We start from the raw sequence: 24,212 nt of genomic DNA on the forward strand, positions 1-24,212 counted from the left end.
AAGTTTCCTTTGATTTTTGCAGCGGCCCATTTTCTAGACCGTGCGGTTGTTTGTCGTCATTTTTGTGCCTTTTTTCTTGGCACAATCGAGCCATTTGATTTCGCCGGTGCGGTTTTCCCCTCCATTTCATCGAAGACTCCCAGCGGCTTCAAATGTTGTACTCTGTACAACCGGACCATCTCTGGTACAGTACGACACACATTCTTGATGTATCCAGTGCCTTGGGCCCGACCATAACTCGACTCGTTGTGCCCTTTGTCTTCGCATGAAGAAGAGGACACAACTTGCTTGAGAAGCCCAGAGAGAAAAACATTTTGGGGCTCGGTCCGGTCCTTCGACGTTGGCATTGACTTAGGCACTGAGGTCGGCCGCGGCGTTGACATCGAGGGACACATTGACATCGGGAGTAGAGGTACGCATGGCTGAGAGGCCGCAACACGCTGGGAGCAGTGAGGCATTTAGTGGGTCTCCACCTGTCTCGAGGCCTCCTGCTGTGCAGGCCCCCCAGGACTATCCATTGTCGGACCCGAACCTGAGGCGATGTGAGGATTCGACATCTTCCTCGTCGGCACCAAGGAGCCTCAGTGACGTGCATCGAGTGAAGGCTAAGAAGCACCATCACCATTCTCCTTCGACATGCTTTGCGAGGAGCTCCAGGGCATTGAAAGATTCTGCACCCGAAAAGCGTCGGAGCCAGGAGGACTGCTCCCCCTCCATACAGGAGGTGCAGACGCATAGGCCTCCCAGCAGTCCGGTTCCTGCTCCCGAGCCTCAACCGATTCTGCCACCGACTGCTCCACCAGCCCCGCAGCAGGCGGGTCTTGACGAACGCATCCGGGCCTTTCAGAGCTTCTCAAAGGACTGCTACACCATTCTGCTTCGGCGTTGGGGGTGCTTTGCCTGCCGTGCCGTCTGCTGCAGCTGCGTCAGGCCCTTCACCTGCATTGAGGTTCCTGACCTCGGTGCTGCTTGCAACTCCTGTGCCAGCTGCCACCCAGGTTGACTCCCTATCGCTGTTGGTGGAGGAAGCTTCACCACAGACCATGCGGGCGTCAGCCCCTCAACATCGACGTTGAAGCAGGCTCAGTCTCGAAGGTCCTGAGGGAAGTGCTTTCCAATACTGAGGAGGAGTGCTCGTGGGAGAGGAGGATCCCAGGTACTCCTCCGATGAGTCCTTTGGGAATCCCTCTGAACCTTCCCCTCCACCTGAAAGAAGACTCTGTCCTCCTGAGAGCCTCTCCTTTTTATCGTTTGTACAGGAAATGGCTGAAGCCATTCCATTCCCTGCAGAAGTGGAGGATGAGTCCAGGGCTGAGATGCTCGAGGTCCTGGACTATGTCTCTCCACCTGAGGAGGCAGTAATGGCTCCTTTGCACAAGGTACTCTGGGAAGTCCTTATGCGAAACTGGCCGTTCCCTTTGTCTGGTCCAGTGATCCCTAAGAAGACTGATTCCCAGTATCGTATTCATGGTGAACCTGAGTTGATGAGGACTCAGTTACCCCACAACTCCATGGTGGTGGACTCCGCCCTCAAGAGAGCCAAGAGTACTAGAGACTATGCCTCAGCACCCCCAGGCAGAGAAGCTATGACCTTGGATTCTTTTGGGAGGAAGACGTATCAGGCCGCTATGCTCGCTGCCCATATCCAGTCTTACTAGCTCTTCATGAGCATTCATTTGTGGAACTCAGTAAGGCAGCTGTCTACCTTGGTCGATGCCCTTCCTCTGGAGAAAGCCGAGCCTTTTCACCAGGTGGTCAAGCAGCAGAAGGCGTGTTGTAAATTCCTTGCCAGGGGCGCATACAACACTTTTGATGTGACATCCAGAATCTCTGCTCAAGGTATAGCGATGCGCAGACCTAGACCATTCAGTCCAGCTGAGAATGGCGGATGTACCTGGCCGGGGGGATAACCTTTTCGGAGAGAAGGTGGAAGATCTGGTCGACCAGATCAAGAAGCACACAGATGCTATGGCTTCTCTCTCTAGCCAGGTGCCTTCTGCTACATCCTCCTCATCTAGGAGGTTTTTTGGGGGGTCACGGAGTGCTCCCTATTCCTGTTCTAGGTGTAGGTACACTCTGGCGTCCCTCCAGCCTACTCTGGCTCAGCCCCAGCACACTCGTTCTCGTCAGCAGCGTGCACCAAGCCCCCTGCTGCTCCCCAGTAAAAGCAGGGAACGGACTTTTGACTGGCTCCATGGAAGCATAGCCACAGTAAAAGTGTCTGTTCCAGATGACTAGCCAGTTGGAGGGAGGTAATGTTTTGCACCAAAGGTGGTCTCTCATAACCTCCAACCGGTGGATTCTTCAAATAGTCCGGTTAGGGTACACACTCAATCTGGAATTTACACCTCCAAATTGCACACCGGGAGCTCATTCATACAGCTCCCAGCACAGGCAGGTACTTGCAGAGGAACACTCCGCCCTCTTTCAGGCCCATGCGGTCGAATCCATTCCACCAGGGGAAAAAGGGCTGGGATTCCATTCCAGTTACTTCATTGTTCAGAAGAAAATGGGGGATGCCTCCCATCCTAGACCTAAGGGCCCTGAACAATTTCCCAATCTGAGAAAAGTTCAGGATTGTTTTCCTAGGCACCCTTCTCCCAATGAATTTTTTTTGTTGTTGTTACATTTGTACCCCGCGCTTTCCCACTCATGGCAGGCTCAATGCGGCTTACATGGGGCAATGGAGGGTTAAGTGACTTGCCCAGAGTCACAAGGAGCTGCCTGTGCCTGAAGTGGGAATCAAACTCAGTTCCCTAGGACCAAAGTCCACCACCCTAACCACTAGGCCACTCCTCCACTAAAAACGAGGAAAACAATTGGCTATGCTCTCTGGATTTGAAGGAGGCTTAGACTCATATCCCGATACTTCCAGCTGACAGGAAGTATCTTCGGTTTCGGCTGGGAGCGCAGCACTTTCAGTACCGCGTACTGCCATTTGGCCCAGTTTCAGCTCCCAAGAGTTTTCACAAAATGTCTAGCAGTAGTTGCAGCGTTGCTACGCAGATTGGGAGTGCATGTGTTGCCTTATCTCGACGATTGTCTAGTGAAGAGTACTTTGGAAGACGGCGCTCAGGAGTCCATGTGGATGATTATTCAGGTGCTGGAATTACTGGGATTTTTAATAACACCAAGTCCCATCTCACTCCTGTTCAGAAATTGGAGTTCATTGGAGCAATGCTGGACACGAAGATGGCTCGAGCCTATCTCCCCGAGGAATGGGCAACCTTCTGTCCCTAGTGTCCACAGTTCGAACGTCTCAGCAGGTCACAGCTCGGCAGATGTTGAGACTCTTAGTGCACATGGCCTCCACGGTTTATGTTACACCCATGACACATCTACACATTAGATCTGCTCATCGGACACTAGCTTCTCAGTGCTTCCAAGCTGCAGGGAATCTAGAGGATGTGATCCATCTGTCCACCGACTTTCACAATTCTCTTCAGTGGTGGACAATCCAACCCAATTTGACCATGGGACGACCATTCCAAATTCCTCAGCCGCAGAAAGTGCTGACGATGGATGCATTCCTCCTAGGGTGGAGAACTTATGTAGATGGGCTTCACACTCAGGGAGCCTGATTCTTTTAGGAAACAGGTCTTCAGATCAACCTCCTGGAGCTTCGAGCGATCTGGAACGCTCTGAAGGCTTTCAGAGATAAGCTGTCCAACCAAATCATCTTGATTCAGGCAGACAATCAGGTTGTGCTATACTACACCAACAAGCAGGGGGGCACCGGATCTTGCCCCTTATGTTAGGAAGCCGTCCAGATGTGGCTTTGTGCACGCCGTCATGGCATGTTTCTCCAAGCCACTTATCTGGCAGGCGTAAACAACAGTTTAGGAGATAGGCTGAGCAAGGTACTGCAACATCATGAGTGGTTGCTGAATATGGGCGTAGCCCGCAAGATCTGAGCGTGGGGTGGATCTTTTTGGCACTCAGATCAATCACAAGGTCCCTCGTTTCTGTTCCAGGATTCAGGCCCACGACAGACTAGCGTCAGACTCCTTTCTCCTACATTGGAAAACAGGCCTCCTGTATGCATATCCTCCCATTCCTCTGGTGGGGAAGACTTTGCTGAAACTCAAGCAAGACCACGGAACCAAGATCCTGATTGCACCATACTGGCCACGTCAGATATGGTTCCCTCTTTTGGAATTGTCCTCCGAAGAACTGTGGAGATTGGACTGTTTTCTAACTCTCACAGAACGAGAGATCGCTTCTGCAACCCACCTCCAGTACCAATTGATAGCAGATTGCATTTCCTTCGCTTATGCCCAAGTTGGGCTGACTCTGGAGTGCCATGTCACGGCTCATAATGTCAGAGCCATTGCTGTGTCGGTGACTCACTTGAACTCGGCCTCCATTGAAGAGATTTGCAAAGCTGCGACGTCGTCTTCAGTCCACACATTCACATCTCACTACTTCCTTGAGCAGGATACCCCAACGTGACAGTCTGTTTGGGCAGTCGGTGCTGCAATATCTGTTTGGGGTTTAGAATCTAACTCCACCCACCTAGGCCCGTTTTATTCTGTTCCAGGCTGCTCTGTCAGCCTAGTTGTATATAGTTTCAGGATAATCTCTGTTATGTCCTCACCGTTGCGAGGCCCTACTGACCAATGTTTATTGTTTTGGGTGAGCCTGGATGCTGGGGATACCCAGTTGTGAGAACAACTCAGCCTGCCTGGATGCTGGGGATACCCCAGTTGAGAACAACTCAGCCTGCTTGTCCTCAGAGAAAGTGAAGATACTTACCTGTAGCAGATATTCTCTGAGGACAGCAGGCTGATTATTCTCACAAACCTGCCCACCTCCTCTTGAAGTTGTTTTATTTCTTTTTGCTTTACAACTTAACTGAGGAGCACGGTCACGCGACGGGTGAGAAGTTAGTCCACGTATGTGCGGTGCATGCGCACCAGAAGGCTCTGGCAAAATTTTTTTCTTTTTGCTATTGCAAATGCCAATTCCCAGGCGGACGCGGACTTCAACCCAATTGTGAGAATAATCATCTTGCTGTCCTCGGAGAATACCTGCTACAGGTAAGTATCCTCACTTTTACTATTACACATTTCTATTCTGGAACAACATATTTAGTTCAGTGTGGATTACAATTGTAAGAGGTTGAACACAATATGTCCAAGAATTACATTAGCAGATAAAGTGCAAAAAAAATATATCTATAAAAGGTATTTAAAAAAACAAGTTTTAAGATGGTGACAAAAAATCATGTAAGGTCCAAATTGTTGATGCTTTGTTATACATAGAGTAAAGATTCTACATGATTTCACCCCTTTAATTGTTAGAGCAGCAACATTTGATTTCTAGTTTTACCAAGATAATCAATAGAAATAAACCTTCGAAAGCTAATCAAGAAATGTATTATGTCCAATAAAAAATGGTATCATCTTATTTTCTTTTCCATGTTTTATTTTTTTTATTTCTATTGATTACCTTTAAAAGTGAACTAACACGGCTACCACACCTCTCTACTTAAGATGGTTTTACCAATAGAGCTTTTTTGGAGAAGAATCGCCCAGTCAGATAAATAAGATGGAGCTAAACCAGTCAAGATCTTAAAAATGATGGTACACAATTTAAATTGGGACTTTGCCTCGATCGGAAGCCAGTGCAACTCCACAAGCAATGGGGTTATCGAATCAAATTTAGAGGCTGAGATCATCAACCAAGCTGCTGCATTTTGAATCATTTGAGCATTAACAACATACTTGAACATACTACATAAATAATATTGCAGTAGTCTAATCTAGATAGGACTAAAGCTTGGGCCAGCAATCTGGAATTTGCACTATCCAAAAATTTATAAAGACATTTATGAATCAAAATTTGAATATTATGGGAAAAAGATAACTATCTACTTCAACCTCTAATATTTTAGAACAAGATACAAACAAAAATGAATCTGAGGCTATGTTAAAGCCCTGAGGAAAACCAACAGAAAAAGGCCTAACCATAAAAAAATTTAGTTTTATCATGATTAAGTTTGAGAGAGAGTCCATTGTTGAATCAACTTTATACATTAAGTAATGGTTCTCAAAGTATCATGCCAATCTTGAGATATTGGCAGTAATAGGGGAATATTATTTGCGTACATAAAATAAGTTGTTCCAGGAGTTTACCTAAAAGTTCCAACTAGATGACAATTCTCCATCTTTCTGAACTATATAATTATGAGAAGTTAAAAAAAAAAAAACCCTTAAACCAAGATGCCCGCGATATCCAATTCACTCAAATCTAGTAAGTAGAAGATTATGGTCTTCTAGATCAAAATTGCATGATAGATCTTACTGGATAACCACAGCATTATGGCCCTGAGCTAGTAGAGCTTTACCACGTGCCACCAAATCCTCGATCACAGTCTCTGTACTATACAATTTACGAAATATGGACTGAGATGAATGTAGAATATTATCATCAGAGAGGTATTTATCAAGAAGTTTAACGACATATCCTTCCATTATTTTTGCGAATAGTGGAATTGAAGCAACTGGATGATAATTTGCAGTATCCGACAGCTCTCCTTTTGGATTTTTTGGATTTGGAGTCAGAACTATCTCATCTACAGCAAGAAGGAAACACACCAGCTGCTAAACAATCATTAAGCCAAACAGTAAGCATATGAAGTATGTTAGAACTTATATCGTTCATTAGGTAAGATGGATATGAATCTAAACTACAGCCTGATTTTGTAAATCTGGTCAATAATGATTTTGTATGATGTTCTGTCATAGGCACGAAACAATCCCAGATATGATAACCTGGATTCTCAACAGAATTACAACATGATCTTTTATCGTTTCCCATGGGAAATTGATCCCTGATTTTAACTACTTTATTTTTAAAGTGTGAAGCTAATGCTTCTGCTGACGGCATAACAACATTAAGAGGTAGCATAGTGACACATATATCAGACTATTCACTAAATTTAACAGCATATGAGTATTGGTGAAAGGGCAATTATTCAGCTTGGAATATAATTCTTTCCTTTTAATAGCAATAGTATTCTTATACAGAGTTGTGGTGGCTCTCTAAACATGTCTAGATTCTGGAGTCGGAGACTTCCTCTGTATAGTTGCATCTTTCTGCAATCTTGTTTAATAGCAAGTAATTCTAGATTTAGCCATTTCTAACTTTTTCTAGCCATTTTAGATTTTGGCTTAATGGGGGCAATTTTCATTCAGAATAGTGGAAACACGCAAGTTCCAATTTTCAAATAAATCTTGAGGTAAACAATTATCACCTAAATTATTAGCTTTTTCCCAAAATATTGAAGACTCTATTTTTCCCCTAGTTTGCCCCACTGGTTTTTGGTTAGATCTCTTAGGGTCAGTAGCATCTTGCCACCTCACTATAAAATCCATAGAAAAATGAACAGTCCAAGGGAGCCTAGAACAAATTTAGGGTACAACAAGAACTGTCAGACTGAGTCATGGCTAAGATGTATAAAAGATGAGCTTTCTCATGGAAGCACTGTTTAGTTGAATAAGTAATCCCAACAAATCTAAAATAGTTTAAAAAGTCATTAGTATCTTTGTCTTGCCTATTTTCTAGATGCAAATGTATGTCTCCCTCTAAAAGTATTCTGATATTTTAAAGAACATTTAGTTACAAAGCCTTAAAATGTAGTTCTATAGCTGGACCATTTGTTTGGGGACAGTAGCCTACTATATATCCTAAATTCCTTACAAACATAGAATCACTAATAGAGCAATGAATAATTTCTAATGAAGAATTAAACATTTTATCCAACAAATGGACAGAGAAAAAGCTTCTGTAGAGAATTTTAGGAAAATCCAGACGTCTAATATTATCGAAGTTTTCAATTTTTCAGTGCATTAACATTTTATCCTGGATTAAAGATGATTGAACCAGTTTCATATGTTCAGCCTGCTCTGATCTCTTGAATTATCTTAGTAGTTTGCTTAATATTTATTCTCAAGCTTTTGAATTCTAAGTGTATTTTGCTGTACAGAAGGAGATATCCCAGAACATATGTGGTATATGGAGTCTAATGCAGTCCAAACAGACTCCAAGGTCACTTGCTCTGGTCTTACCATTGGAGGCAAACTTGCCAACAAACTTGTCTCCTGCATATCTCTGATTGTTTTATGGGTTAAAGCACCATAGCTCGCCGTGGTTCTGCTAAAGTCTTCGGGGGCTGAACCCCACCCTTGGGGCAGTCTGACATCAAGTTCGTCAATCCGCGCAGCTTCTGTTGCTTGTCCTGTATTCGGGTTCTCAGAGCTGGAGGCATCGCTGGCCCCTGTGGTCTCAGTGATATCTCGCTGCTGAGCTCAGAGTTCTCCCTTACACCCTGACCAGCTTGTTCGCCCCTGAAGGAAACCAGTCTCTGAGTGACGGTGACTAGATGACATTCGCAGGCGAGTGGGTACCTGCTAATTTCCCCCTTCTCAGGTATTTTCTAATTGAAAAAGCCATAAAACAGTCAAACTAAAGGGAAATAATGCTTCCTGTCGAGAACTGCCTGCTTTATGTCCTGCTTAGCGACCATCTTGCCTCCCCCCCCCCCCCCCCAACAGTCCTCCAGATTTTTTAAATTTCATTTGAAACTATTCTTAAAAGTTCTGTTGATGGCCACCATCTTGTTTTCAGCTATTTTTAATCGTGATTTTTGATTTGTTCAAATTGTGTGATTAAAAAACACTTCTTGAACAAGCATTGTGTGTCCTTCATGTTTCTACTTTTTGTTTTTAAACTTGGAGGTTTTTTAAAGGGTATTTTGCTTTTTTGAAATTGCAGCAGCCATGTTATCCCCTATGATGTCACTGTAATGCATAGGTGGAGTGCTTGCGTGGTTTTTTGTTGTTGTTATTTATTGTTTTAAGTGTTTTCTCGGATGAATTTGAGATTCACAAATTGTTTTAACTTATTTGTTCCTGCTGTAATGCCTATGGTGAAGTGAATGGTTTACACTATAAATAAATGTTCTGAGTTTTGGTACCCACCACACACACACACTCCTTTTGTGTTTTATTAATGTAGTATGTCACTTTGCGTGTTTCAGTGATGTTGCTTTTAGATTGATCCCCCTTGGAGGCTAGAGGTCTTGGTAATGAGTTTTTGCTTGTTTTCACACACACACACACACACACACACACACACACACACACACACACACATACACTTATTTATGTATTTATATTTCTTTCTCCATAGATGTTTATCACCATGTCTGCTCCAGTGCCTTCATTCCTTTTGGAAATTATGGACCGTTTGCCAGTTTTTGTAGGAGAATGGCAGACTAGACATGCATAGATCTGCCATATTTTTTATATCACAGACCCAAATAGTCTGCCCTCACAATTACAATAACATAAAAGTATGAGTATTTTTAAAAAGTGTTTTCTGGACAGTTGTCCTCCTTATTTATTACAGGATACTTTCCTGGCTGAGCTACGAGTTTTGCACAGGCAATTTTAACACCTCATGGGGTTATGATGTCCTGACCCCAATCCTAAAGAATAACAAAGCTAGCATTCATGATGTAGCAAACTACAGACCTATAGCTTCTATTCCTCTGCTGATGAAGATCATGGAGGGTTTGGTCACTAAACAGTTGGAGGATTACCTAGAAAATTATATTTTACATTCTTAGCACAGAGACTGTAATAGGGTTTCTGATAACTCATTGTAAATCATTGTTAAGCTTAGGTCGATGATTAGTACTTAGTTTGATCTCGAATGCATTTGACTTTGTGGACCATGAGATTTTGCTCCATATATTGGATAGATTTGGCATCTCGGGATATGTTCTAAAATGTTCAGGGGTTTTCTCTCCCACAGATCATGTAGTGTGAAGATGAAAGGTACAGTATGTAGTACTTGTAAGGTTAAATGCGGAATCCCTCAGGTATCTCCATTGTCACCTGTGCTATGTAATCTTTTAATGCAGTCCCTGGGGTTGGAGCTGGACAAAATCAGTGCTAAATGCTATATATACACAGATAATATTTCAGTTCTGTTCCTTTATCATCAGGGGGTTACCAATGATTGGACAAACATTAGTTGTGTATGGATCTGATGGGAAACTCAGTTTCATCCCATGGCTTGAAGCTTAATAAAGAAAAAACTAAGTTCCTATGGATCAGTCCTATTGACAAGATATTTAACAATTTGTCACTTCTCTATTTAACTACACTCCTGAATCCTCAATGCAGGTCTTGGGAGTACAGTTAGTCAACTTGCCATGGACTAACAGGTCAATAAGTTAATAAAAATTATTTTTTTCTGTTGAAAAAGTTAAGGGCCATTAGAAAATACTTTGAATTGCCCATATTTCATTTATTAGTTCAGACACTGTTACTATCCCAGCTGGACTATTGCAATGTAGCATATTGGTTGCTCAAAATTCCTTATAAAATGGCTACAGACAGTCCAGTACACTGCTGTCAGACTGATTCTTTTCAATTGGTTTCATAGTATTTCACTATATTTTATTTAAACTTTGGCTTCTGGTAGAGGCCTAAATATAGTTCAAAGTCTGTACACTGGTTTTTAAAATTCTACATGGCAACGCCCCATTATATATGGTAACCCATCTTAATCCTTCCATTGGTCAAAATTCATACTTTTGTTTCGTGATTAGCTAATACTTTATTTTCCAAATGTTTGATGTCTTAAATCGTGTAAACAACTGATTTCATCCTCAAGTTCCTCTGATATGGAATGAATTGCCTACTTGTATAAAACGACTGTGAAACTATCCACAATTTAGGAAAGCTCTGAAAATCTGTTTCAAAAAATTGTCATCCTAACGGGTTTGCTGGTTCTGTTTTTTTCTTGTGATTCTTTAAGAATAGCCTAACTTCTCTTTTTTGTGATCCGCACTGAATTTTCAGGTAGTTGCGGAGTACGAATCTGCAATGTAATGTAAAATCTTTGAAGACATATTTGTTTCAGCAATCATTTAAAGATCTGATTGAATGATGTTCTGATATGTTATCTGTAATGGTCTGTTTTTATACACTGTGTATGTATAATGTTTCCCACCAAGAATTGTAGATTGTGCAGGCTGCATATTTTTAAAATTAATATTTAAATAAATAAGCACACCTTCTGCCTCCCCCAGCAAGCACACAATAGCAGCTCTCAATGACCACTACCCCATACATCTTCTTGTGGCTTAAACTCCCTCTCTCTCAACTGTCTCCTAATAACTACCTCCATAACTAAATTTCTCCATCTCTTTCCTGCATCCCAGCATACAGACACTTATCTCTCTATTCTTGCTTCATCCCCCCTTTCCTCACACAGACACACAGTTCTCTGTCCCTCCTGTGGCACACCGACACCCACCTCTTGCTCCCTCCTACCTCCCTGGCACACCGACACCCACCTCTTGCTCCTTCCTACTCCCTTGGCACACCGATACCCACCTCTTGCTCTCTCCTACCCACTGGCACACCGACACCCACCTTGTGCTCCCTCATGTTCTCTCCCCTTCCTCCCCCCTCCGTGGCACACAGACACCCACCTCTTGCTCCTCCACCACCACCCAGCACTGATGAGAAGTGAAAGAAAAGCATGCCTGCGCATCAGGCCACAACTGCCTCTTCTGCTATTTGGTACTGGTAATATAAAATTTGAACAACATGGTTCAAATTTTGCATTTAGTGCTAAAGGGGCAGGCAGTTGGGGTCTGATGCACATCCATTCTTCTTTTCTTTCACTTCTCAACTGCTTTCCCTGCCGCTTTGGTGCTAAATACAAAATTTGACCCATGTGGTTCAAACTTTACAAGTATCAATAGCAGAAGACATGACTGTGGCCTATCGCACAGCCACTCTTCTTTCATTTCTCATCAGCGCTAAGCTGGGGCTGTGGAGTGGGTGGTGTGGGCATGCATGCATGGTGAAGTTCATGTGTGTCGGAATAGCAGCTTTGGTGGGGAGAAGGAAAGAAGAATACAGACACTGGTACTGTCTGCTGTACTTTGAACAGCCACATCCTTAATGTCCTTATGCTCAGTTGCAGCACTTAAGTGCCAGGTCCTGTTTTTTTGGTTGCCATGGCAAACTGAGGCCTGGGGTTTGTTGAGCCCTGTTTTAAGTCAAGTAAGAAACTTGCATTTAGTGGTCTAGGGCAGTCTAGTGGGGATGGATATGTGAAGAAGAACAAAAGATTTTACCTGTTAGAAATTTTACTTTAAAGTTGAAAAATTGTTCATTTTACAGGAAGATATCAAGTCACTAACAGCACATATAGTTGAAAACTTTTATAAGGCACTTGAATCCATTGAGTACGTTCAGACATTCAGAGGGCTGAAGACCAAGTATGAACATGAGAAAGACAGACAAAATCAGAAACTGAGTAGGTAAGCATCATTCCATTATTATTGTTGAAATTAAATCATTTCATTTAAAGAAAAGAAGCAGTGGAAGAGCTTGGGATATAGATGAGGATTCTGTTCTTAAATGTTTATAAATTGTAAATTTACACGTTTATTTCCCACTTAATTAGGGGTTCTTTGATGGTAGAATAATCAGTGTTTGTGTTTTCATTAAGGGTACTGTGTGTCATAGATTTTATGTTTGTGTTACTTAAGAGCCATCAACATAGAAAAGGCACTGAAACTATGGAGGATGGAGGATAGAAAACAGGTCAGGGGATGGGGTGCCAGAGTACTAGGGAAAAGGGTAAATGCTTGTTTGTTTTGTTTTGGAGGTGTTTTATTGTGTATATTGGTTAAAATTTAAAATCAGAAGCCTAAGTATAGATCAGAATCGGAATCTTAGGCTATCATTTTCCTCTTTTTTTTTTTTTTTTTTTTTTTTTTTTTTTTTTGAGTAAGAGGGACTAGCATGGCCTTAGTCCAGAAGGGGCACAGCAGCTGATGGCTGGAGTAAAAGGATCATTGAACCAGCTTTGCAGAAGAGAGGTTTTGTGATGCCCCAGTCAGTGTGATGAGTAAGGTGTATACTTTCCTAAAATTGTCCATGAAAGCTCTGTTGGGCAACTTTCCATGTTCAAAGTCTTTTCTTACTGTTGGTGTTTTTGCTGCATGCAAATGGAGCACATACACTGCTTGGTTGCTAATTAAAACTTTATTTTCCTTCAGCTGTTGAATAATTGTGAAGTGTATCATTAAGCCTCAAATTTGGCTATGAAGTGACTTGATGTTTTGACCTACCTTATTAATCTGTTTATATTCTACATTATTTTACATTTATAAGTTTGCATGGTTTATTGCATTGTTTTCCCCACACTGTGATTCCTCTGTTTCCTCTCTCTGATTTTTTTATATAATATATCAAGAATTAGTAAAATGTGGTTATTTTGCACATAGGTTAGTAGCACACAGACTATATGATCATAGTTATCACATTAGTCAAAAGATATTACATATCCATGTAACTTTCTTACAGTGTACCATCTATATTGCGTAGTAATAGATTTCGCAGAAATACAAGAGCCCTAGAAGATGATGAAGAAATGTGGTTCAATGATGATGAAGAGGAAGAAGGTGAAGCTGTTGTGCCTCCTGTTGAGAAATTGAAACCTGAAGATGATTTTACTGATAATTATGAAAAATTTATGGAAAGTAAAAAAGGTATTTAGCTAACTTAGCTGTGTTGTTTACAGAGCTGTAAAGATAGAATTTGTCCCAAGTACGTTTAAATTGCATTAAAGTGCTTTCTTGGTAGACCATTCTAAGTTTTTTTTTTCTTCCTCTGTTTCTTATAACTGCATGCTCGTTCTAGTGCTCAGGCCATCACTCATGTCTTAACATCAAGTTTTGTAATAGTTCAGATTGCTACCAAAACTAGTGAAGCTGTTGTCTGAGTTGTTATATTCAACCCTTTCTCAATAAGGTTTTTTTATTTTATTTGTTACATTTGTACCCCATATTTTCCCACCTATTTGCAGGCTCAATTTGGCTTACATAGTACCGTAAAGGCGTTTGCTAGGCCTCTCTGTGCATGTTACCCCAGCCACCTTAGAAGCCAATGCAGCTGTATCAGCGCTTCCTGCATAACTCAAATGCTCTCCCTCATTTCTTTTACTCAGTTCACAGCAGATGCCTATAACCAAACATAAGAATCAAAATCAGTGTAGAACTTCATTCTTTTATATCCTTTCCCAGAAGACTTGTGCCCTTTGCAAATTTGGGTGCATCTGCTATTTTTGCATATTTTTAATAGTACTAGCAAGATACCCCATACTAGTTTGGTTATGCTAGAGAGAAGTGTTCAGCTTTACTATCCATTTAAAACATGGATGGATTTCCACTTTTGACTGAGTTTTGGGGTACATCACCTTGAGCTCATCATAAATTGCTGTAGGGCTTGTAGTGAGATTCTGTATTACTGAGCATTATTACAGTAACTGCCCAAATCTCAGCCCCATGCTAATTTTGATATTCAGGAATCTAATGCTCTTATTTCTTCAGCTAAAGAGTGTGAAGACAAGGAAAACTTTCCAAAGAGGACAGCTACAGGGGGTTTCAAATTTACGTTTTCCCACTCACCCACTGCAACTAATGGAGCAAATAGTACCAACAGTAAATCTGTGGCAACACCACCAGCAAGTTCTAATGGTTCATCTTCAAAAAATACAAACTTATCAACAGTAGCTACAGCAAAGGTGAGAATATCTTCATTTAGATTGTTGGGAAATAGAGGATAGATAAAACATGTTAGTGTTTCAAATATGTTAAAATGGCTAAAAAAATTACATCTTCACAAGATACGTATTTCTTTTCAAATATTCCCTACTTACTGTTCCCAAATTGATGGTGTCAGCTAATACTGTTCTCAGCACCTAGTTGCTATTCCATATCATCATGCCGATCAATCCTTAGACTGGTGGGTTGTGTCCATCTACCAGCAGGTGGAGATAGAGAGCAATCCTTTTGCCTCCCTATATGTGGTCATGTGCTGCCGGAAACTCCCCAGTTTGTTCTCTATCTCAGCAGGTGGTGGTCACACACAGCAGCTGCTAGCGTCTGAGGAAGAAGGGCTTCTCAGACAAGGTCATCGCCACTATGCTGAGAGCGAGGAAGCGCTCTAGTTCTACTGCTTACGCCAGGGTTTGGCGTACCTTTGCATCGTGGTGTGAGGCAGGCTCAGTTTCTCCCTTCACTGCTCCAATTTCTTCAGTATTGGCGTTCCTGCAAGAAGGTCTGGAAAAAGGCCTATCGCTCAGTTCCCTTAAGGTCCAGGTAGCGGCTCTTGCTTGCTTCAGGGGTCACCTGAAGGGTGCTTCCCTGGCCTCGCAGCCAGATGTGGTGTGCTTTCTCAAGGGAGTTAATCACCTGCGCCCTCCTCTGCACTCAGTGGTACCTGCGTGGAATCTCAATCTGGTGCTAAGAGCCTTGCAGAAGCCGCCTTGTGAACCCTTGTCGAGGGCATCTCTGAAAGACCTGACGTTGAAAGCAGTCTTTTTGGTGGCTACCACTTCAGCCAGAAGAGTTTCCGAGCTCCAGGTGCTATCATGTCGAGATCCCTTTCTGCAGTTCACTGAGGCAGGAGTGTCTATTCGCACAGTGCCTTCCTTCCTGCCCAAGATTGTTTCTCGCTTCCATCTGAATCAGCAGCTCTGTCTACCCTCCTTTCATAGGGAGGTCTACCCAGAGGAGTACTCTGCTCTCAAATATCTGGATGTGAGACGAGTCATCATCAGATACTTGGAAGTGACCAATGATTTCCGGAAGTCGGATCATCTGTTTGTGCTATTTGCAGGTCCTCGTAAGGGTCTGCAGGCTGCCAAGCCTACAGTGGCACGATGGGTCAAGAAAACCATTGCAGCGGCTTATGTGCCCGCGGGGAAGGTGCCGCCTATCCAGCTGAAGGCTCACTCCACTAGAGCACAGGCGGCCTCGATGGCAGAGGCCGGGTCCGTCTCCTTGGAAGAGATTTGTAGGGCGGCAACTTAGGCATCGGCTCATACCTTCTCCAGACATTACCGCTTAACTGGCTGCTCGGGCGGAGGCCAGGTTTGGAGCTTCAGTGTTGCGGTTAGGGATTTCTATGTCCCGCCCTGGGTGAGTACTGCTTCGGTACATCCCACCAGTCTATGGATTGATCGGCATGATATGGAAGGTAAAATTATGTATCATACCTGATAATTTTCTTTCCATTAATCATAGCCGATCAATCCATAGCCCCTCCCAGATATCTGTACTGTTTATATTCTGGTTGCATTTCAGGTTCAAGTTTAGTCTCCAGTTCCTGTTCAGGAGGACTTCGTGTTCAAGTTTTTTCAATTGGATTCTTCAGGAGTTGAGACGATTTTGTGTTACAGTGAGCTGCTGCATTCCTCTCCCCTTCGTTTTACGGGGCTGGATTGAGACCTAAATTCTGCCGGCGCTCCCTCCCGCTTCGTGCGGCTGTAGGGCAGCTTTGTACCCCTCCCGCTTTGGGCAGTGTTAAGGTCAGTCAGCTCTTCCCGCGGTTGCGGTTGCAGGATAAGCCAGAACCCCCCGCATCGACGGGTGTGGTGTCCCACCCCCGCTCCGCGGGGATGAGCTGGACGGATTCCCCTCCCCCACTTGTGTGGGGATGAGCTGGGTTGATTCCCCTCCCCCGTTTTGGCGGTGGTGAGCTGGGCAGAGTGTCCCTTTGTGGGTGTAATTCTCTAAGTGCTGAGTCCTGCGGATGGAGCTTTGATATCGACATACTGGGGAGTTTCCGGCAGCACATGACCACATATAGGGAGGCAAAAGGATTGCTCTCTATCTCCACCTGCTGGTAGATGGACACAACCCACCAGTCTATGCATTGATCGGCTATGATTAATGGAAAGAAAATTATCAGGTATGATACATAATTTTACCTTTTAAGCATCTGGAGTACCTCTTTTCCATTTACTCACTATTTGAGGTTGAGAATAATTCTTCTCTTTTTCTGTGAATATACTGCTAAATACAAATTGCTGTATCTATGTTGATGTTGTGCATGTATTTATGCCCATTAAATCTGATCTACCCACAGGTTGAATAAACTGACTGACTGTCTAGCATCAACTCAGAAATAGAGAAATAAAGAAAACGAACTCTGCCTGAACCCAAGCATAACAGAGATTCTCCGAGGACAAGCAGGCTGCTTGTTCTCACGACTGGGTTGACGTCCACGGCAGCCCCCACCAACCGGAAAAAAACTTTGCGGGCGGTCCCGAACGCAGGGCACACCCACCGCGCATGCGCGGCCATCTTCCCGCCCGTGCGCGACCGTTCCCGCTCAGCAGCACACTGAGCGGAAGGTTTCAACGTATCAACGACGGCACCTAGATCCCTTTCTTGGTCCGTGACTCCTAACGTGGAACCTTGCATGATGTAGCTATAATTCGGGTTCCTCTTTCCCACATGCATCACTTTGCACTTGCTCACATTAAACGTCATCTGCCATTTAGATGCCCAGTCTCCCAGTCTCGTAAGGTCCTCTTGTAATTTTTCACAATCCTCCGATGATTTAACGACTTTAAATAACTTTGTGTCATCCGCAAATTGAATTACCTCACTAGTTACTCCCATCTCTAGGTTATTTATAAAAATGTTAAAAAGCAGCAGTCCCAGCACAGACCCCTAGGGAACCCCACTAACTACCCTTCTCCATTGGGAATACTGACCACTTAGCCCTACTGGTTTCTATCTTTTAACCAGTTTTTAATCCACAATAGAACACTACCTCCTATTCCATGACTCTCCAATTTCCTGTGGAGTCTTTCATGAGGTACTTTGTCAAATGCCGTCTGAAAATCCAGATACACAATATCAACCGGCTCACCTTTATCCACATGTTTGTTCACCCCTTCAAAGAAATGTAGTAGATTGGTGATGCAAGATTTCCCTTCACTAAATTCATGTTGACTTTGTCTCATTAATCCATGCTTTTGAATATACTCTGTAATTTTGTTCTTTATAATAGTCTCTACCATTTTGCCCAACACCGACATCAGACTCACCAGTCTAATTTCCCGGATCTCCTCTGGAACCTTTTTTTAAAAATCGGTGTTGCATTGGCCACCCTCCAATCTTCCGGTACCACGCACTAACAATAGCGCCGCAAACTCATTTTTCAGTTCTGTCAGTACTCTGGGATGAATACCATCCGGTCCAGGAGATTTGCTACTCTTCAGTTTGTAGAACTGCCCCATTACATTCTCCATGTTTACAGAGAATTCATTAAGTTTCTCCGACTCGTCAGCTTCGAATACCATTTCTGGTACCGGTAGCCCACCCAAATCTTATTCGGTGAAGACCGAAGCAAAGAATTCATTTAATCTCTCCGCTACATCTTTCTCTTCCGTGATCGCCCCTTTTACTCCTCGGTCACCTAGCGGTCCAACCAATTCTTTTGCTGGCTTCCTGCTTTTAATATACCTAAAAAAATTTTAGTATGTATTTTTGCCTCCAACCCAATCTTTTTTTCGAAGTCCCTCTTAGCTTTCCTTATCAGCACTTTGCATTTGGCTTGACATTCCTTATGCTGTTTCTTATTATTTTCAGTCGGTTCCTTCTTCCATTTTCTGAAGCATTTTCTTTCAGCTCTTCCTTCACCTCACTTTTTAACCACGCCAGCTGTTGTTTGGTCTTCCGTCCTCCTTTTTTATTACATGGAACATATTTGGCCTGGGCTTCCAGGATGGTGTTTTTGAACAGCATCCACGCCTGATGTAAATTTTTGACCCTCGCAGTTGCTCCTCTAAGGTTTGGTTTTTTTTTTCCAACGTTCTTCTCATTTTATCATAGTTTCCTTTTTTAAAGTTCAATGCTAACGTATTTGATTTCCTATGTATACTTCAAAGCTAATATCAAATCCGATCATATTATGATCACTGTTATCAAGCAGCCCCAGCACCATTACCTCTTGCACCAGATCATGCACTCCACTAAGGACTAGGTCTAGTATTTTTCCTTCTCTCATCTGCTCCTTTACCAGCTGCTCCATAAAGCAGTCCTTGATTTCATCAAGGAATTTTACCTCCTTAGCGTGCCCCGATATTACATTTACCCAGTCAATATCGGGGTAATTGAAATCACCCATTATTATTGTGTTGTCCAGTTTGTTTGCGTCCCTAATTTCCTTTAACATTTCTGCATCCGTCTGTTCATCCTGTCCAGGCGGATGGTAGTACACTCCTATCACTATCATTTTCCCTTTTACACATGGAATTTCAATCCATAGTGATTCGAAGAAGTGTTTTGTTTCCTGCAGAATTTTCAATCTATTTAATTCAAAGCGCCCGTTAATATACAATGCTAACCCTCCACCAATTCGATCCACCCTATCACTATGATATAATTTATACCCCGGTATGACAGTGTCCCACTGGTTATCCTCTTTTCACCAGGTCTCAGAGATGCCTACTGTATCTAATTTTTCATTTAGTTCAAGATATTCTAACTCTCCCATCTTATTTCTTAGGCTCCTGGCATTCACATATAGATTTCAAACTGTTTGTTGTTCCTATTTACATCATGCTCAGTACTTGACAGTATTAATTTGCAATTTTTGGCTGTTTTTTATTTTTATTTAAGGACACCTGATCTACTATGGTCTCTTTTGCAACCTCACTATCAGGATACCCTATCTTCCCTGTTTTGGTGATATCTTTGAAAGATACCTTATCCCAAACCATGCGCTTTTGAGCGACTGTCGGCCTTCCCCCCGTTTCTAGTTTTCCTCATATTTTTCTTCTTTTTCTTTAATAATTTTGTTCAACTTATTGATTTATTATTTTTCTTTTTTTCTTTTTATTTTATTTTGATTGGGAAGCATGGACAGTTTTTTGGTATGGAACTACTTGAGCTTCCCAGGTTATTGAGCCTTTTGACCTTGCGTAGGCTGTTTTTCTCTCCATGTAACGAGTGATGAGTGGCTTTAAGAAGTGTGCTCGGTGCAATACGACCATTTCAGGCACATACCCCCATAACTGGTGTGTTCAGTGCTTGGGTCTGGTGCACTGTGACGTATTGTGTGGCCTGTATTTACACGTGCAAGCTAGGGCACTTTAAGACTGCAGAATCCAGCGTAAAAACCTTTTTTTGCTCTGCATCAAGCAGGTCAGGAGATTCAGCACTCAACGTGGAACCTGCATTGACATTGGGTGCACAGACACAACATCGAGAAGGTCTGACATCGGACTTGGTACTGAGACCGCGTAAGGGTTCTAGGGCCTCTTTGTCAGTGCCACATGCATCAAAGGACCTACAGCATAAAAAAGCCTAAGAAGCATTTCTGTCATTATTCCTTCAGTCACTCTGCCGATACCTCCCCTACATCAGTATTCTCAATACATTGGAAGCACCAGGGCCACAGTGACCGCTCGCCTTCTCTCCAACTTCTCATTTATGCCCTTCCAATCACTACTTCTCCAAGCTGTGTTTATAGTCCTGATTTCTGCATAGGTCTTTATTGATTTTTATTTCTGAGCACTTCTAAGCTGTTGGCATCTTTCTTGAACAGATTTCTGCTTCTGATAGAAAAATAATGGTTTTTCAACAGGCATTAGTGACATATATTTGATGGATTCTGAGTGTGAAATTAGTCTTTCTGTTTTGACTTTTTTTTTTCTTTACAAACTGCAGGGGAGTCTTGTTGGCTTAGTGGATTATTCAGATGATGAAGAGGAAGAAGAAGAAGAAACCTCCCCAAGGAAAAGACCTCGTCTTGGCTCATAAAATAATAAACATTTATTTCAAGTCTTGTTAAAATGCTGCGACTGTTTATAAACTTAATCCAAATCAGAAAGATTTCTCCCTTAATACTTGGAAATATATGTAGGAAAATATTTAAGTAAAAGGTTTTAATTTTGTAAACACCAAGCTTCCAATGATCTTGATGCTTTTGTAGACCTTAGGGAGTCTGTTCAGACTGTCTGCAATGGTGGATTAATTATCAAATTCTAAATGGCTGTTTCACAGCAAGACGTGTTTGGCGTGTGTGGAGGACCTTTGAAACAAGTCAGAAAACAATTTTAATATTGCTAGATTGCCAAGGTAAATATCAGAACTAGAACAAAATGGATAAAGCTTTCAGCTGCAAACCCTGTGTTCTAATCTTGTAATGGTGCTGTCCATAGTATATTTTATCAATTGCCTCTTTTAAAAAAATGAATAGAAATCTTATTCTACTAGGATAAAATATAACACAAAACATTCTATGTAAGAGAAATGAAAAGGAAGAAAGAACACGTTGAGTCTAGAAGAAAAATTTCAGTGAATTAAAAAAAAAAGTTGCAATCAGTATAGAAAGATCTGTAAAGATATATTTTTGGGCTGCACTTCCAGCAATACTGATTCAATGGGTAATCTTTTCAGAAATTACTTGTCAGTTAAACAGCTGCACTGTTGTACAGTCAGCAGTGTTTGTTTTGTATTAACTACACAAGACATACAGTATTAAATCACTGTCTGTTTTGTTAGTAAACATGTTTTCCTCTTAGCACATCTTATATAGTGTGTAATTTAGGTGGTTATAAGAAACACTAACAACAAAAGGCTCAATTGTGATGAATGTAATATGTTTTAAACTGAACACTGAGAAGTCATTCTGGACCAAGTTGGAAGGTGGAGTTTTTGATAAGAATACATCAGTCTGTTTCAGACAACATGTAACTTTTAAACCATATTTTCAGTCACAACATAAGGGAAAACAAACAATTCTACAGATGTAAATGAATTACAAAACTAATTGAAGCAAACAGTTTTGGAAATTTTAAGAAGCTGCATATGAACTGTAAATATTTTAATGTTCACCCCTATATGATCTGAGATCATGCTAAAGTGAGAAGATTCCCAAAACTGTGATTGCTTAAAAAAGGGGGGGGGGTGAGCTCTATATTAAACTGCAGTCTGTTATGTATAGAATGCCCCGGGAATGTGTTAAAATCCATTTTCTTCTGCAATAGTTTAAAATAAAGCAGTTTTCCTGTTTTGGAAATTGTGGTGTTAATTTCTGTTTTAGCTATTTGGAAAAGATGGACTGTTTTGTGTAGATATGAAGAATAGATTTTTTTTCCATAAAGTTTATTTTGTATTAAATACCACTGGACTTGTTTTACACCATTTGTTTTATGTGGTGATATTAATACTGAACTGTAAAAATCAGGAATTAAAATGTGACCCAGTAATTCCATAATTACTGATTTTGTTTGGTTTGTTGGAAATAGTAAATTATATTTTTTAAGTATCACTATTGTTAGAGTATGACTTCTAGTAAGTAAATTCAAATTATTTACACGTGCTTAGAAATGTAGATTTTTTTTTTTTTTTACTGGATCAAAAACAAGCGATTAACACATTTTTCATTTCTAAACTAGGCTTAGAAAGTAGAAAGAAACAGCTGTATATATGAGGACATTTGTTAGAAATTATTGTGATCTTAAAGTAAATTGTATATTCCATATCATCATGCTGATCAATCCATAGACTGGTGGGTTGTGTCCATCTACCAGCAGGTGGAGATAGAGAGCAATCCTTTTGCCTCCCTATATGTGGTCATGTGCTGCTGGAAACTCCTCAGTATGTTCTCTATCTCAGCAGGTGGTGGTCACACAGCAGCAGCTCTGGCTAGGTCTGCAAGCCTAATCTTTAGGTTTTGTTGAGTACCTGGGGTTGAGGGCTCTTCTTGAGCAAGTGCAAACCTGTACGGGTCCTGTCGGACAATGCGACGGCTGTGGCCTATGTCATTCACCGGGGAGGTACCAGGAGCGCCCCTCTAGCCAAGGAGGCCATGAAGCTATGCCTGTGGGCGGAAGCAAACCTGGAACAGCTGTCGGCGGCCCACATTGCGGGAGTCATAAATATTGCTCAGACGTTCTTGGACATCACGAAGCGCTGGGGCCAGCCGAGCCTAGATTTGATGGCGTCTTCAGCCAATTGCCGCGCTTTTTCAGCAGAGGACGGGACCCTCGATCTCTGGGAGTAGATGCTCTTCTCCCACAGTGGCCGACACAGGAGCTCCTCTTTGTGTTCCTGCCTTGGCCCATGTTTGGGCAGGTGCTAGCCGGGTGGCAAAGCATCCGGGCCGGATAATCCGGGTGAGTCCGTATTGGCCCAGACGTCCCTGGTATGCGGACTTGATCAGGCTCTCATGGACGGACCTCTGCAGATGCCAGCGGAGCGAGGCCTGTTGCATCAGGGTCCCGTGGTGATGGAGGATCCCTCCCCCTTTGGTCTTACGGCCTGGCTATTGAGCGGCAGCGTCGGAGCAAGCAGAGCTTCTCAGACAAGGTCATCGCCACTATGCTCAGAGTGAGGAAGCGCTCTACTTCTGCTGATTACGCCAGGGGTTTGGCGTACCTTTGCATTGTGGTGTGAGGCAGGCTCACTTTCTCCCTTCACTGCTCCAATTTCATCAGTGTGGCGTTCCTGCAAGAAGGTCTGGAAAAAAAGCCTGTCGCTCAGTTCCCTAAGGACCAGGTAGCGGCTCTTGCTTGGCTTCAAGGGTCACCTGAAGGGGTGTTTCCCGGGCATGCAGCCAGATGTGGTGCGCTTTCTCAAGAGAGTTATTCACCTGCGCTTCTCCTCTGCACGCAGTGGTACCTGCGTGGAATCTCAATCTGGTGCTAAGAGCCTTTCAGAAGCCGCCTTGTGAACCCTTGTCGAGGGCATCTCTGAAAGAATTGACGTTGAAAGCAGTCTTTTGGTGGCTATCGCTCAGCCAGAAGAGTTTCCGAGCTCCAGGGCGCTATCATGTCGAGAGCCCTTCTGCAGTTCACTGAGGCAGGAGTGTCTATTCGCACAGTGCCTTCCTTCCTGCCCAAGATTGATCCTCGCTTCCATGTGAATCAGCAGCTCTGTCTACCCTCCTTTCGTAGGGAGGTCTACCCAGAGGAGTACTCTGCTCTCAAATATTTAGATGTGAGACGAGTCATCATCAGATACTTGGAAGTGACCAATGATTCCGGAAGTCGGATCATCTGTTGTGCTGTTCGCAGGTCCTCGTAAGGGGTCTTGCAGGCTGCCAAGCCTACAGTGGCACGATGGGTCAAGGAAACCATTGCAGCGGCTTATGTGGCCGCGGGGGGAAGAGGTGCCGCCTATCCAGCTGAAGGCTCACTCTACTAGGAGCACAGGCGGCCTCGATGGCAGAGGCCGGTCCGTCTCCTTGGAAGAGATTTGTAGGGCGGCAACTGTGGCATCGGCTCATACTTCCTAGACATTACCCGCTTGGCTGGTGGCTGCTCGGCTGTGCGAGCAAGGCCCCGGTTTGGGCTGCAGTGTTGCGGTC

At 42.9% G+C, this 24,212-nt stretch overlaps 1 protein-coding gene across 4 annotated transcripts in view; it reads left to right on the forward strand.

The window, feature by feature from the left end:
- The window catches only part of PPP4R3B (protein phosphatase 4 regulatory subunit 3B), a 245,534-nt gene extending 223,398 nt beyond the window's left edge, over nt 1-22,136 (forward strand). For 2 of the 4 annotated variants that reach the window (XM_030196211.1, XM_030196212.1), the window contains exons 13-16: nt 12,213-12,352; nt 13,404-13,588; nt 14,429-14,622; nt 20,567-22,135. In XM_030196211.1, coding sequence (XP_030052071.1) covers nt 12,213-12,352; nt 13,404-13,588; nt 14,429-14,622; nt 20,567-20,659 — 612 coding nt within the window. In that variant the 3' untranslated portion in view covers nt 20,660-22,135. Of the gene's footprint in view, nt 1-12,212; nt 12,353-13,403; nt 13,589-14,426; nt 14,623-20,566 lie in introns of those variants that run through there. The other 2 variants (XM_030196214.1, XM_030196215.1) reach the window with 2 other exon arrangements.
- The last annotated feature ends 2,076 nt before the right edge of the window (nt 22,137-24,212 follow it).

This window comes from Microcaecilia unicolor, chromosome 3, assembly GCF_901765095.1.
Source record: "Microcaecilia unicolor chromosome 3, aMicUni1.1, whole genome shotgun sequence".
Classification (NCBI taxonomy): Eukaryota; Metazoa; Chordata; class Amphibia; order Gymnophiona; family Siphonopidae; genus Microcaecilia; species Microcaecilia unicolor.